General features: G+C 54.6%; 5 protein-coding genes across 5 annotated transcripts; 1 reads left to right on the top strand and 4 right to left on the bottom strand.

Moving 5' to 3' along the window:
- Window positions 1-2,049: 2,049 nt before the first annotated feature.
- J3D65DRAFT_432458 (uncharacterized protein) lies at window positions 2,050-2,941 on the bottom strand. Its single transcript, XM_066796203.1, has 2 exons — window positions 2,839-2,941; window positions 2,050-2,787 (listed from the first exon to the last, which is right to left on the bottom strand). The coding sequence occupies exon 2, from the start codon at window positions 2,463-2,465 to the stop codon at window positions 2,118-2,120; it is 348 nt and encodes a 115-aa protein (XP_066653734.1). The 5' UTR covers window positions 2,466-2,787; window positions 2,839-2,941; the 3' UTR covers window positions 2,050-2,117.
- A 5,617-nt stretch (window positions 2,942-8,558) lies between these two features.
- Window positions 8,559-11,046, bottom strand: J3D65DRAFT_432431 (heterokaryon incompatibility protein-domain-containing protein). The gene has a single exon (XM_066796202.1). The coding sequence runs from the start codon at window positions 10,727-10,729 to the stop codon at window positions 8,861-8,863; it is 1,869 nt and encodes a 622-aa protein (XP_066653733.1). The 5' UTR covers window positions 10,730-11,046; the 3' UTR covers window positions 8,559-8,860.
- On the bottom strand, window positions 11,047-12,915 carry J3D65DRAFT_432430 (C3HC zinc finger-like-domain-containing protein). Its single transcript, XM_066796201.1, has 2 exons — window positions 12,057-12,915; window positions 11,047-12,007 (listed from the first exon to the last, which is right to left on the bottom strand). The coding sequence occupies exons 1-2, from the start codon at window positions 12,724-12,726 to the stop codon at window positions 11,364-11,366; spliced, it is 1,314 nt and encodes a 437-aa protein (XP_066653732.1). The 5' UTR covers window positions 12,727-12,915; the 3' UTR covers window positions 11,047-11,363.
- A 6-nt stretch (window positions 12,916-12,921) lies between these two features.
- J3D65DRAFT_629722 (uncharacterized protein) lies at window positions 12,922-14,454 on the top strand. The gene has a single exon (XM_066800769.1). The coding sequence runs from the start codon at window positions 13,106-13,108 to the stop codon at window positions 14,357-14,359; it is 1,254 nt and encodes a 417-aa protein (XP_066653731.1). The 5' UTR covers window positions 12,922-13,105; the 3' UTR covers window positions 14,360-14,454.
- Window positions 14,336-15,416, bottom strand: J3D65DRAFT_629721 (mitochondrial 54S ribosomal protein uL6m). Its single transcript, XM_066800768.1, has 2 exons — window positions 14,986-15,416; window positions 14,336-14,849 (listed from the first exon to the last, which is right to left on the bottom strand). Exons 1-2 carry the CDS (start codon window positions 15,377-15,379, stop codon window positions 14,476-14,478), a joined length of 768 nt encoding a protein of 255 aa, XP_066653730.1. The 5' UTR covers window positions 15,380-15,416; the 3' UTR covers window positions 14,336-14,475.
- Between the last annotated feature and the right edge of the window lie 55 nt (window positions 15,417-15,471).

The following is a 15,471-nucleotide window of genomic DNA, read 5'->3' as shown; positions in this document are numbered from 1 at the left end:
TGGCGAGAAGGGATCATGGTGGAATCTCAGGCGCTTGGGCCATGATTTGGAAACCAGCCGACGAGGGTGACCTTGGATGGAATCGATCTGTACGAGTCGAAGGAGACGTTTACGCAACTGCGAATCAGAGGCACCATTGTCGCTTTGTGCGCAACTTTCTGGCCCTGGTGTTGCTATCAATTGGACATCATCCAGTGATCACAGGGGGAATCGGGCGTGGACAGGAGCGAACCTTGGAGGCGTGATGTCGCAGTGTGCTTGGAAAATGGGTTTGAGGTAACGCGCACCCCTTGATCGCACAATTCAATTTTTACATCGACGTCGGTGGTACAAGCCAGCACCAACGATCCATCATGACCGTTGGCTGGACATTACCACCGTCGGGTGAGGCGGTCATGCAAATGTCTAGCCTTAGTGAGTGACAATCTACCTGGGTTTGGGAAAACCTGCTACTCACCAACGGATTGGCTATCATCGAACGACAAAAAGGCTTTGCCGCTGGCGGAGAAAACGACTGCATGATGGTTACACAAGACTTGACACACCTCTATCAACACCCTGGAGACCTCTCAGCAAGTCTCAGCTCTTTCTCCAGCAATCAACGGCCCTTCCAAAACCCAAGAGTCGTAACGGACCCCGGCTCGGCCCGCTCATTGGTTACCGTCTTTCTGTGCTGCATATTCTAGCAACTTCCCTGTTATTTCGAGACATGCCGGCGTGTAGGTGCTGTTGCTTCTGCAAAGACTCGCAGGATGCCAGCAGGCGCTTAGGAGCGTATTTGTAGCAGCGAGCTGCTGTCAAGGTCCTGGGATTCGGCTTCGATGTCGATCGAAAACTGAAGTCATCAGTCGACATGACCATGCCCGCTTGGGGGAAGCGGCCGAACGGATGACCGCAGCGAACAGCAAGAAATACGCGGATGGGACCTGGATCACCAGACCGAACTTGAACAGATTGGGCCCCATTCTAGGATCGGAGGGATCAACAGACGGAGAGGACCACTCAGCGGCCGCCACGTTGGCCGCGCACTAAAGGTGCTTGACTTCCACACAAACGAAAACAATGACCTTGCAATTCTTGCGCAGATACGACTCCTTTCGAGACTAAAAGGGCCTACTCTTTCCACATGGCAGAAGATCAAAGAGAGGGGGGGTGTTTCTTCTTGGCAAGTTCGACTCGGATGGAAATGACTGATAACTTTGAGGAAGCTGACTTTTACCGCGACACAGTCGTTATTTCGTCTTTACCGCGGACGCCATGTCGCTTCATTCGAATGGCAGGACCTAGGAGACACAAGAAAACAACAAAAGAGGATCAAGAAACAGAAAGAATGGCCAGTCACCAGGATCACTTGAATTTCGTCGCCGTCGACGCAATCATGGTTGCAAAAGGCGGAAGCCTCAACCACTTCAACGATGCCGCATCGGCAAGCGAACTGGCGATGGCTGAGCAACACACTGGCGATGGATGATGCCGAGGGAGATGGAATTTGCAAAAACGTCTTGTTGGAGAGCTGTCTGGGTGGGGTCCTCCCAAAACGGACTAGCTCCACATCACGTGCTGCGCTACTCCTCCACCTCAGTGCGCCGACTCGACCTCTTCACCGACCTCATCCGCACTCAATCCGTCAACCATCGCACCACTGCTTTGAGTTCATCGGAAACAACTGTCGCCCGACCTCCCTGCTGCCGCATTCATGATGATGTATCAGTCGGCTGTCGCCGTCACCGTGCGCCCGGCGTCTACCATCACCTGCCTGGCTGCTGCTATTTTGGCACACGCGACTCGCACGGATTGGACGGAGCTCCAGCCAAGCTAATCACTCCGCGGCTACAAGACATCCTATCATTGTTGGAAGAGAATGAATTTGCCCAACTATCCGATACGCCAAAGTAATGATCCAGGCAATTGACTCTACTGTCAACCGCCCTGGTAGCAATCTGCGCAATCGCCCCCTCGTTCCTTCAGCGCTTTCTTTCTTGCCGCCCCAGATCCACCCCTCGCCTTCGAAACGACTGGACCCCATGAGCCAATCCAACAAAGAGACGCCAGAAATGAAACGTAAACGCTACCAAAGAAAAGCAAAGAAACGCTTCGGTCCTCAACTCCGTCGATGCCTAGTGGGTTTTGTTGCCAATACCCCTGGCCCTCCTGTCCTTCTCGCTCCACAGGTCATAGATTTCCTGCTCCAGGCCCCTGATAATGTCTTGCGACTTCTCAATTGACGCCTTGAACTTGCCGCCCTCCCGCAGCCACCGGTTGATCCGTTCGGCCTCGGCGGCCTTGCGGCGCTGCTTCGTGTCGATCTTCTCGCAGAGCTTGCACTTCTGGGCCACAGGAATCGTCGTCATGATCAACTTCATGCCGCACGTCTCCCCAATGCGGTACTCGCGGTTGCAGTGCTGGCGGAAGTGGCCCCACTTCCAGTCGCCGCAGGCGAAACGGTGCTGGTCGAAGAAGCACATGTTGCAAGAGCTTGGTTGGTCTAGAAATCATGTTGGTTTAGCAACCTGGTTGCAATATCGCAAGAGCTTGGGCCAACTCACAGGTTTGACTTGGGAAAGATGTCTTGTCGTCTGACTGATTGGATAGGTGTTGTCGACCCTGAAGTAAATCAGCCCCGACGTCCTCCCCTGATGTTGTCGACCGCGCGCCTACCTCTTGTCGAACTCCGGACGCTTGTGTGGAGATGTGCTTGGACAAAGAGATATCCTTGATGAGTGTTGGAGGGCTTGATGGCGGCAAAGAGCTTTGAAGAGTGATTGGTATCTTGGAAGAGCTCAGGAGCTTCTGTGGATGATGATGAGACTTTGCTGGTATCAGGACCTCTTTTTATACTTCGACGACAGGACGAGGACGTCCCAATCCGCTCCATCACACCATGTCCATTTGCCTCCAGGCTCAAGGGGACATCCGCTCCCGTCCGCTTCCCATGGTCACTGGATTTTCGTACCCCACTTGTCAACGGCCAACGAGCTTGCCACGATTCACGGAACACGCCAGAAGCCGCTAAGGGATCCATGGAGGCCGGATGCAATGAAACCCTGGGCTGCGCCGGGCGTCCCAGAAATGCAAACTCTTTTCGCATTTTCTGGAGATCATCGGCGTTGTGGCTTTTGTTTCCGCTTAACATATCCTTCTGAGGACAAAATGCCTCACGGACCTTGTCTAATGGCGGTCTGTTGGACACGTTGCGGTGGTCCTGATGCCGGCGGTCGAAGTCTATCACATTGATACCGGAGAAGGTTGAGATGCGTACGCCGAATGGCGGTCACGTGTCCGACAGCTCATGTCGAATTATTCGCTGGTTCCCGTCCACTGCCCCATCGGCTGGGTCAGTGATTGGCCAATGGTTCCGCAATGGTCTGCCCCATTTGCCTAGCGCGAGACACGGGATTACCTGACAACGGAGACGCCACGCTTGACTTCAAGGAATCCAGAAGTGGGCATCTAGAGGGCCTTGGAAATTTCCCAAGAGCATTGGTCAACACCGGTTCTCAACTGTGCCGGTGGCTCTCGGCTCGAAGCACCTCGCCCTTCCAACCTAGTCGTCCTTGCCTCTCGGCCCTGGCGAAGACATTACGAAGCACTTTCCGAAATCAAGCCAACGTCGGATATTCCACGTCACACTAGCTAATCGGCTCACAGAGGGCCCAGCCCCGTCCGGTGGCTCCAATCGCCCCCTCCGTGCTTCCATCTATGCGAGCAAGAATTATGCTTGGCAACATACGTTGTCCCATACCCACTGAGCACCGGAAGCAGGCATCGTTAGCCAGTCACCTTATCTCGCCCTCCTGCAAGAGCCCTTTGGGGATACACCGGCCGATCATAGCACGCACCACGCTCAAGGCTCATTGACACGAACCATGCATGGTGCATTGCCGGCTGGTGCCATTTTTCCTCAGCTGACCGTCTTCCCGCTCCTCGGCTTGCATTGAGTGTGCGGGACGCATAGCTGGGCAGGTCAGAGCATGCATGCTGACAGGCATTCGAAGGCTAGGTAACGAGCTGGCGCGAGACTTATGCGGTAAATCGGCCGTAATCGCATATCGAAGCAATCATTTGGGTTGGAGGGAACGCTAGGGAGGACCGAAATATGCCCCGTCGGAGATCCTCTGTGACGTGGCGAACGCTTCTTGGTTGAATTCTAGGGTGGCTGCCTTCCGGGGGTATCCATCTCTTCAAAAATTCTCTGTGCAGAAGGTTCAGCCTGGTTCTCCGCTCTGCATCCTGCAGCGTTTGCGTGGCTAGGATGACCTGCCTTTCGGACTTCACCAGACACTTTCCTGACACGGACGATCCGCACCTCTGAGGTGACCAGAGTTGCCGGCTACCCCGCGTGGACGCACACCTTTCGTGTCCGGACACAGCGCCGGTGATGAGGTTGGAGGTGGCGAGCTACATGCATTGCGGTTGTCATTATCACGCTTTCTATGGAACCAGGTCTCAAGCCCTTCCCCCGATTGAACAGGCTAACAATATCCGTGGATGTATTGACTGCTGACAATGCAGTCCTTCCACTCCGTGCCTGCTAATACTCGGGGAATGGGTAGGCAATGGGGCAAAAATCATTCATTGTTGATGCGTCAGTTTGGGAGGGTTCGTGAGATGAGGTTGACGTCTCGCCTCGGCTCGCTTGTTTTCTGCCATGTACAACAATCCCACCACCGCGACCTCCCTACAAAACGAGTCTACAGCGGAACAATTTCCTTGGGGGGGGGTTTTTTTTTCTTGGGAAGCGGAAGAAGGAAGAAAGTTTTTCGACACGTCTTTCAATACGGGTCGGGCATCCTGAAATCAGTCATGGACATATCTGCGTTTTTCCAAGCGTACACCACCAATCAACGGCGGGCTTGTGCACAAAGGCCCCGGCAGCCGCCGCATCAGCACCGGCTGCAGGCGACGCGGCGAGCGGCGCTTCTCCTAAAAGGAAAGTAGAAAAGTAAAGAATGCGGTCCTCTGTACTGCACAAAGCGAGATTTCCTTTTGCTCGGGCATGGTGCAGGGCGCCAGGCTGGCCGGGCGTCATCCAGAGGCCATCGGCCGACGTTGAATTTTACTACATGCAGGCGCGTTTGGTCTCGACGGTCATGTGAGAAACATTGGATGCTGGGTTTGGCGGCGAGCCACGGGCGAAGCGGGCCTCGGAGCGCTCGCGCACACCGTGTTCGAGGCACGGGATTTCCGACCTGTGCGAGTATTGCAGTGCCTGCTCTGGACCTGGCTGGCAGTGGAGCCTGTCTGCCTGTTTGCATGCTGGTTCGCGCTTCTGGGGTGGGGTTGGGTCCTGTGGGCAAGTGGGTAACCCGTCTGCTGCTGATGCTGCTGTCGCTGGTATGGGCGCGGCGCGGGAGCGGCGATGCGCGTGCCCGCCCGGGCTCCTGCTCCCGCCTCGGTCACTCCTTTGATGTTTTTTGCCATGTTTGGCCCAAACTCCATGTCTTGTCGAGCGTTCTGAGCCTTGGGCGGCTACTCTCACAATGTAAGCACTTTTCTTTTTCTCGGTCTCATTTTGCCCCCTTGATCGCCCGGCCTCGCATTACCTGGACGGCGCTTGATCTCAAGTCGGTGCTGCCCTCCTGCCTTGCTTGATTAGCCCTCAGCCTTGCTGTCGTCATAACCAGTCAATCAAAGCGGCAGCATGAACACGATCCCGGATCTGTGACCCGCCTCATGATGATCTTCCTTGCGACTTGCCCAGTGAGCAGTCTAGCGGATGTATTGTGCGAGTGGATGGGAAACAATGCGTCAGGAAGGCGTGAGAAACGGGTAGGCAGAGGTGGTGCAAGAGGGACGATGTGCGGACAGGGTGGGTCAGAAACCCTCGTGCAATCCAACAGTCAAGGCTAGCCTGGGGAGGGGCGTCTAGGAGCATGCCACAGTAGTAGTAGTGCCAGGTTGAGGGAGGGCCAGACACGAGGAGAGAAGGAGGTAGGGGGGAGGGGTAGGAGGGTGCTTGTAGGGTCGAGTAGGCAGTAGGGCTCTGGTCACGGTCTTGGGCCGCGGCGGGCTAGGTCGGAATGGGGGAGCAAAAGCTCGAGGCAGTTTCGAAAGACGGCGGCGCCGATAGGCCGGCGCGGGCCATTCAATTGCTGCTCGGGACCGCTGTCACCAATGGCGCTGAGGGATCGCGGCCAGTGGCTGCGCTTGACCTGCAGGCCTAATGCACCGGTAGGGGGACAACCACGAGCGGCAAGCAGGCTGGGACGGGTTGGCGCGCGCAAGGTCCTTCATGGTAAGCCGAGCATGGATTCTGGTCGTCTTGACAAATATCATATTGAGAAATATACCTTGAGGTCATTTTACAGGCCTGCAGAATGAAGGCTTAGAAAAGTGCTGAACGATGTGTTGTTCTCGAGGCTGGGGGGCCCGTACGATCATCAGGCTTCGTGTGGTGAGTGGTGAGGACGTGTCGTTGAATAATCGTGCATGGCTCATGGTGTGCTCGTTGCGTCGTGTGGCTCGCGCTTAGCGGGGGATGAGTTGTGGAAGCCGAAGTTGAGAGGAACAGTTGAGTCTTCGGTCCTGTTCGATGCGTGACGCAACAGTCCTCTCATTCAATTTCATAGTTCAAGGCGTCAAACGCGGACCAGCCATGCAGAGTGAGAAAGGGCTGCCTGCTGTTGGTCAGGCCAATGAGCGCTTCATGTCCTCTCCGTTCAAGTGTTCCCTGCTTCCTCCCTCAGTCTCCTTTCAAATGTCACGCCTTACATCTGTATCCTGTGTAAAGGGTGCCACACACATAAGGACGAGCCGAATTCGACACCGCTCCCAAATCGGAAAGCGGATGATCCTGGAAAGCCGTTTACTTCCGCAGTGCACAAAGTGACAAGTGACGGATGCTGATTCAAACTAGGCGTAGTATGACGCCACATCAATGACCGCGTGGACGAGTTTGCTCCATCAAGCTCTCGTCCGCTGGACTTCTCCGCTTCTTTAGCTTGCTCGCTGCCAATGCCGTCTCATTTCAAAGCTCCACTGCCCCGTCATCTCAACTTGCTCCACTGCTAGCAGTGAAGAGGGGCCATATCGTCCCGCCGCCATGCAGTTGGCAACGAGCCCCACTCCTTGGATCTGTTTCACCAGCATGCATGAGAGATGCAAAGACAATCCTCACCGATTGCTCGCCAGAAGGCCCCCGCATAGCCTGATGGTGCCGCCGGTCAAGAGCCTCGCAAGGTTCCCCATTGACGCCAAAAGTAGCACAAGCGCGCAATAGAGTTTGGGGCTCCACGTTGTATGGACGATGGAAAGCAGAGCACATACGAAAACCTCGTGGCGGTGAATGATGAGGTACGTGGATTGATATTAGGCGGCGGTATGCAGAGAGCCAGTCTCAAACCAATTGTCGACAATTCCAGACTGCTGGCCTTAATATGTTGTCCCCAGCTCTGTTGACCAGCAATTGGCAATTGTTGAAGCGGCAGTCTTCTGCCTGCGCGCTTCATTGCTCTGCGGCCAAGAGGCGGCATGCAAGGCAGGACACAAGACCAGGGGGGAACGCAGAAAAAGTGATACTCGTGATGGTGTGTCGTCGCTGTCACAGGCGACCAGTAGCACCATGACCCCAGTCATTGAAAGGGAATTTGCTGCACCGCAAAAGACGGTAGTATTTTGAAGCCAACTCCTCTTCCCGTGCTGCTGCGGAATGACTCGACGTTGCGTCCAGAAATCAGCCTAACAACAAGCGAGGATAGACACGTGAGAAAAATGATCTGTCAACCGTCCGTTCCGTCGAACGTCACTGCTGAGCCTCCAGACCCGCTCTCTGGCGAATTGGACCTCTCCTCCCATTCTTGGTTCTGTTGGCTGGCTAGTCATTTCACCGACTCTCGATGCCGCGAAAGTTGACTGATAGGAAAGAAGATACAATGGCGGCAGCTATCAATGATCAATCCCAGCCAAACCGATGAATGGCGCTTGAATGTCTGTTAGAGGGCTCGAGCGTTGCCCAAAAAAGCCGAGCGTAGCGCGCGATCCTAATAATGCTCCTGCGTTGGCGCATAACAAACGTGACGCTACTCACCCACAAGCTGCTCCGCTGGCGACGCTGCAGGCGTGGTTGGTTGGTTGCGGCGGCAAAGCCCGTTCAATTGCCGTGCCGCTCTTTTGCGGAGACGCTTTCCGGGCGTGCATGCCGTCTGTCAACTTTATGTACGACAGGATTATCCCCACGGGCCGCGGTAGGAAAAATCAATCCCACAGACGCGAAAGTACCTTTTGTTTGGAAAAAGGAAATCAATACGTCCAGATGTGAAATTGTACTTCAGATATGCTAACTTTGACCATCTCATCATGTCGAGTCGAACGTTTGACGAGATTGTGATCTGAGCGACTTGGGTCGAGGTTCAAATTGCGCCAATCGCGTCTGTATTTCGTGCAGTAACATCTCGTCATGTGGAGTTGTAGACCGCCTTCAACAACCGGGACCTGTAATCTCAACCAAACAAGCCAGACCGCGAAAGCCCCTAGGCCAAGCTGGTCTGTTCTCTCGGGCAAGAGCGGGCCCGGAATTGCAACTCTGTTGCTTCAAAGCGCGAGATCATTCTGTCTGATTTCTGTTGTGCATGTCTGCGGTAACGTGCCCCGAAGACGATGCATGACATAACCCGGGTGCTTGCAGATCCTTGAGCACAATTGGTCCTGATCGGACCCTGCAGCTGAAGGAGAAATTTCCAGGTTCGCAGATATGCTAGAAACGCCAGGCGTGGGACGAACCAGTCCAGCTCAGACCATGACCTTGACCCTTGCATGATGATGTTCTAGGGGTTGAGTAGGACCCCGGCCGAAATTTCACAGATGCGCTGTGCGGCGTAGTCGTTCGATAGAAGTTCCGGGTTCCGAAAATAGCAAAAGGTCTTCAAATGATGACGACGTCTTGCACAGCGATGTCCTGGCCGAAATTGTCTTGCTCTCCCATGATTCCGTACGTGTAGCACTCTCCAATCAGCGCGAATCCGCCCTTGGTTGGTCTGAGAACAAAAGGAATGTTGCAGCCCAACATGACGAAGATGACATCTCCCTCCCTAGTCCCGAAAGGGGCAAGCCCCATCCAACCGCATGTGGTTGTGAAGAGGACTCGCCCTAAAGCGACTCCCATCTTGGACTCGTAATGGCTCACGGGTAGAATCCATGGAGGATTTGCGAGGTCGTCGATCAAACTGCCTGAAGACCGACGGTGGTACCCATGAGTGGAAGATGGTCGGCCGAGCTTGTCGGATTGTTCACATGGCAATTGAGGTTGAGAAACACTCTCTACGATAACGCCATTCTTGTCCAGAATTTTCATCAGAATTGTATGTGATGGCTTTCCGCTGGTGGGATAGGGCAAGTGGTTCTCTGCAGCGATTGACTCGCACTCGGAAAACCACCGAGCTATCAATACTCGCTCAGCTTTGGGGTCTGGGACGTTTCTAAAGTCGAGATGCAGGGAGCCCGCAGCTTTGATCGTGTCGTATATCCTACCCGGAAGAGAAAGACTCGCGTCATGTCTGACACGGAGTTCTCCAAGAGCATACGCGTGGGATCTTTGCTCCTGGCAGCCACCAAAGTCAAATGGCTGCAGCTTGAGATTGACACTCCAGTCTGGAACCCAAGTTGGCAGCTCCTGGCCTTGATTGATTGACCCTGCACAGCGTAGCATAGTCGTGATTCGTTCGAATCTTTGCTGGTCCTTTGATCCTCCGCTACAGCAGCCCATGTAGTACGGATCACCGAGGGCATGGTCGCAGCAACTGCGCGTCCGCTGTGCATCTCGGACTACGAAAGACGCAAAATCAGTGTAGACATCCCTTGTAGTCTTTGAGTAGTCTGGGTCCATTTCGTGCTGGCCCAGCTCCAGCAGAGCAAATATTTTGTCTCGAGGGTCCGATGACGTTTGACGTCGGCATCTCATCAAGAGGTCGAATAGATCGGGCATTTCCTCGTTTCCGTGTTGTTCCTTCATTCGGTTGATTCTCGTGAAAGGTAACTCGGCCACAGTGGACGAGTTGCCGGTAGTGCTCTGGTACTCCTCGCAGTCGAGATATCCAACAATTTGGCCCATCTCTTCCCAAGTAAACACTGAGCGGCCACAGACCACCTCGATCTGTGAAGACAGAACCACCTCTTGAATCACCCACATTCTCATAAACCAAGGTCGACGCAGTACTGCTGCAAGTGCCTGCCAAGCCTTGCTTCCAGCTTTTGGTAAGACGCCCGGGTGATCGATCATGCATTCCCAGTCGAATTTGAGTTCCGGTTCATCTTGGAGCATATCCAGAATTTGTTTTGCCAGTCGCAAGCCCGGTTTAAGGTCTAGTCTGGTGGCGCTGTTTGACTCAATCTGCATGTCTTCGCCCAGCCACACCACAACCTTTTGTGCACATTTGAAGATGCGCCCCATGAACGAGACCTGCCGATTTCGCTCAAGAATATTGCCCTGGTCGATACACAGTTGGTCAATCCACATTGTCACTGTCTCTGTGGGATGCCGGAATCTCTTGAGTGCCTGATGCAGGTTGCTTGTCAAAAATAATCGTCGGCCCTTGCACATGACGGACTTTTCCAGCTTGTTGTCGCCCCAGGTATACGACAGCGCATCATATTTGGTGGGACCATTTGGAAATACTTCTATCAGCTCAATGGCGATCCCCGCCGTTGTGCTACCGGCAGGCTGGATCAACACAAGCCGCGTGGTCGCTGTCGAGCGCAAGGGCTTGTGTCGATAGACTTGGGCGTGCTGAGACATGTCCGAAGTGATGTCCAGGCGATATGGCGGGCAAACTGAAGGCTTGTCTTCCTGGCATGGTCGTTTAGGGTCGAAAGTTGCAGTGGGGTCCGGGAATCGAGAGGACGAGCGACATTGCTGTGAGGGACATGGCTTTGTCAGCAGACCGACGCCTCTACGTGGCGCGGATGCGATATCGTATCTGTTGCCTGATGCGGGTTTCCTTCAGGAACGCAGGAACAGATCCGGAGAGGGGGTTGCGCATTCAATGCGTAGTAACAAGTGATAGTTCCATGACTTCGTTCGTCCGCTAGAGTATAGAAGTCGCTGGGCACGTGACATGGCGAGAGACGCATGGTTCCGGTTCTTTCAAGAACATCCTTCGTGTTGTCGTCCAAACACACCTACGGATTCCAAGTGAATTGAGGAAAACCAGAGAGATGAGGAAATATGAAAAGAAATTGGTTTCTGGCTGGTACCCGGGAGGACCCAGAGTGGTCTTGAGCACGTCGAATTCTTTGGAATTAAATATGGATATTGGAATAGGAAATCCTGCTCCTTCATAGCAAATTCAGGTTCCAGTCGAGTCCAGCCTCATGATTGATGGACCATCATCAGCGGTCAAGATGCCTCCAGTGACCTGCCTGAGCACTGGTCACTTCTTCGTTCTTCCGAAGCCTTTCATGGCTTTTTTCAGTCTGGAAAGCCGGTTCTTGTCGGCAGTTTCTGAGTCAGCAAACGAGCTGGCAGGTCTCTCGCTGGTGTTATCGAGGGTGGAGACTGTGGAAATTTCGGTTGGCGCAATCGATTCAGTCTCGTGTCGCAGACGAGTGATGAGGCGATCCTGGAGATGGTGCCATAGAGCTTTACCGCCGCCCTGCGATTCCGGATTTTGCCATGAACAATGCACTCTATGAGCTTCCACAAGGTCCAGTTTGTCGTCGCCAGTGTACAACCAGAGACCAGTTCTCTGGTGGCACTCTTTGCAGTATACGATCGAGTACTTTCCTCGATCTTCTCCGTACCAGCCGTAGAGAGCAAAGAGCTGAAGTCGCTTTTCCAAATCGGTTTGATCTGTCCCGTCGTCTGGAGCAGCCGTCTCAAAATTTTCGGACGAAAGTTGTTGGGTCAGCTCTTCCGGCAAGGCCTTTTCCAGCTTTTCGGGCTCTTTGCCAGGATATTGAAGATTCTTGAGTGGAGGCAGCTGGAAACGAACGTTGAGCAGCGACTTGTGTCGGTCGATGAGGCCCGGCTTGACATGGTCCTCATAATTGGCCATTGGGACATGATAGATGTCGCCTGGAGTTTGTTAGCAGGCCGACCAGTGGTGGTGGAGGACGGACCAGACCTTTGCAGCCTCCCCGGCGCCAAAGACATCCCTCCTCATGCCCGTCTACAATGAGTGCGGCATATCTCTCCACAAGCGATTCATCAACTTCTTGGTCCAACGCCTCTTCCTCTGCGCCGCTGTTCTTGGCCTCCAGTCTTACCACGATCCGCTTCTCACAGCCTCCTTTGCAAGCCACCGTGTTGAATCCCTCACAAATCCAGCCCCTCTTTGCCCATTCCACCTCACTGAGCTTGTCCGGTTTGGGTGACCAAAGCTTCACGTCGGCGAAGGTCTTGAGGCGTTCGACGAAGGCGTCATGGTTCCATGGCGTGTAATTCGGCGACTTCTTTTGCTCCTGGGCCTGCTTCCCCTTGTCCTGGTTCTTGCCGACCAGGCGCACGCTCTTCGCTCTTTGCGCCAAGGATAACCTCCCTTGCGATGCAGGCGTGGCCATGCGAGAGTTGGTGCTACCAGCCGTGCCTGGGCGATCGGCATCGCCAGACGTGACGGATACACTGTCCATTGAGGTCCGGGATCGTTTCGAAGGTGGTTCCTTTAATCCGCCGGCGAGGGAGACCGTCGACACATTCTTGTCGCGAGAGCGGTGGAGCGAGGTGGATGAGGCACTGGCGGAGATGTTTTCGAGGATCTTGTGGAACTTCCGCTTCGAGGTGGTGAGTGCAGCCATTCTGGGTGCCCTGGGCGGGGCAAGGGCGTATATGATCAACGGTGGGCGCGAGAGAGTCTGAGCTGAGCTAACGAGTGACCACGGCGGCGTCGATTGTTTCTAGATGGCAGGCCGATGTTGTTGGAGAGCGCTCTGCAGGCCGACGGGGGCGGATTCAGGGATTGGGGCGACTGGTGGTTCTCGCTCCAGAGATCAGCACAAATCAAAGTGGCCAACGGGTTGCAGAGAGAAGTGGTGAGAATGGTTGGAGGAAGATGGTACGCGTTACTCGATGGTTGCTCGGGGGATCAGCGGCGTTTCTTCACTTTGACAAAAGACCCCCGACCCTGCAAGTGCACTTCTGCCCCACTACCAAGAGCTCAGGCACTGTACAGATTACATGAGGGGCCCTCTTTATTCTTCACGTCTCTCCCTTTTCATCATTGCTGTATCTGCTGCAGTCCTGGCGTTCTCTCTCCTCACCACTTTTTCTGCGCGTCTGTCCCTCTTTGCCCGACAACTCGGTCCTCAACTCCCCAAAGCCACTCCCGCGTCCACCACGCTAAACCGATACCGCAACGTCACCACCATGGCCTACGAAAAAGAGCTCGAAGTTGCCCAGCTGGCCGTCCAGCGCGCCGTCCTCCTCACCAAGCGCGTCTTCAACGAGAAGGCCAAGGGAACCGTCTCCAAGGACGACAAGTCGCCCGTCACCATTGGCGACTTCGGTGCGCAAGCACTCATCATCAGTGCCATCCACGCCAACTTCCCCAACGACGAGATTGTCGGCGAAGAAGAAGCTGCGGAGCTCAGGGAGAATACGAATCTGAGGGAGCAAATTTGGGACTTGGTCCAAAAGAGCAAGCTTGCTGATGAAGGATCGGAGAAGCTTCTTGGTGGTCCCATCACGAGTGCCGATGCCATGTGCGATGCCATTGACCTGGGTCGCAGCGCTGGTGGCTCCAAGGGCAGGATTTGGGCGTTGGATCCCATTGATGGCACCAAGGGCTTCCTCCGCGGAGGTCAATACGCAGTCTGCCTGGCCCTGATGGTGGATGGCGAGGTCAAGGTTGGTGTTCTGGGCTGCCCCAACCTTCCTGTCGATGACTCTGCGCCTCTGGATGCTGGCATCGGAGGAGACCAGACCGGTGAAGGTCGGGGTGTGCTATTTAGCGCTGTCGAAGGACAAGGCGCCACTTCTCGCCCATTGACCGAGGGCGCCCTTCACGCCAGCCGGCCCATCTCCATGAAGCCCATCTCGGACATTTCGCAGGCCACCTTCTGCGAGAGTGTCGAGGCAGGCCACTCTTCGCACAGCGACCAGGCACAAATCGCTCAAAAGTTGGGCATCACCAAGGAGAGTGTCCGCATGGACTCCCAGGCCAAGTACGCCTCGATCGCGCGTGGCGCCGGCGACATTTACCTGCGTCTGCCCGTCAAGAAGGGTTACGAGGAGAAGATTTGGGACCACGCCGCAGGCGATATCATCGTTCGGGAGGCCGGCGGCCAGGTCACTGATGCCAACGGCAAGAGACTGGACTTTAGCATTGGCCGCACTTTGAGGGACAACTCCGGAGTCGTCGCCGCGCCCAAGGCTGTGCACGGCAAGGTCTTGGAGGTCGTGAAGGAGGTGCTTGCCGCAAAGGCTGGTTGAAATTTAGAATTTTGTACGCCAAAATGGTCTCCTGAGTCGGACCAAAAAGAGCAAGGTATACCCGTATAAAACAAAAATGCAATTGCAGAGCAGCCTCTGCATGCTCTTTTCCATGTTTATTTGATCTTCTTCGACTTGAGCTTGATCGTCTCGTCATTGACGAATATACCCTTGCCCTTGTACGGTTCCGGCTTCTTCCATGACCGAATCTCTGCCGCACAGCTCATGACAGCCACCTTATCCGGGCCTTCCAACAGAATGCGAGTAGGTTGAGGGGTGCTAGCTTTTACGCCGAGCGGAACCGCCACTTCGACAGGGTGCGAGTAGTTGACCTTGAGGTTGACAAACTTCTGGCCAGGATATTCGGTCGGCACGGTTGTGGCAGAGTCCTCAATGGACGCACGGTATCCGACACCGACGAGACGGAGGATCGCAGTATGACCTTCTGATACGCCGAGGACCATGTTGTGAAGATATTTGCGAACAGTGCCTGCAGTGTGGAGTGTAAGCCATTGAGCTACGTGAATCTGTTCGCAGCATTGTCCAATGTTCTCAAGTATAACCAGGCTGGCTCGATGGCAACATGGCAATAGAAGTGATTTCCGGTCCTTCATGGATTGACGTACCCCACATTTCCCTTTGGCATCTCTCATTGGCATCCAAGACTGTGACACAAGGTGGACTGGTTGGAGTCTCGCGCGTAACCTGCACAAACGAAGGAACGGTATACGACAGCTCCCCCAGCGGTCCTTTGACATGAATGGTCACGCCAGCCTCGTCGCGGACAGATATCTTGACTCTCTTCGACTTTGGGGGTTGCGTGATTTCAAATTGGACTTCGGGCGGCAAAAACAAGGGCTGGCGTCCAATCTTTGACCGGCATGGTGTTGAGGTGCTGAAAGCTTTCGGTGCGGCGCTCGAGAGCGCGATCCTCGAGGTTTGGAAGGTTGCCGGCGTTGAGCTTGAGGGTACGCATGAGCTGGCCGTTTGAAGGCAGCGCCGTCTTGCGGTGGAGAACATGTTGTTGTGGTCTTCAATGACGGCGCTTTCAAGTCCCTGCCTAGGGCGATCTGATGCGGCATCGTCGACGGACGGCTTTGAGAAATCCGAAG

This window comes from Phyllosticta citribraziliensis (assembly GCF_038025025.1).
Source record: "Phyllosticta citribraziliensis strain CPC 17464 chromosome Unknown J3D65scaffold_8, whole genome shotgun sequence".
Classification (NCBI taxonomy): Eukaryota; Fungi; Ascomycota; class Dothideomycetes; order Botryosphaeriales; family Phyllostictaceae; genus Phyllosticta; species Phyllosticta citribraziliensis.
Note: the sequence above shows the minus strand (reverse complement) of the source record. Positions and strands in the feature narration are given on the sequence as shown.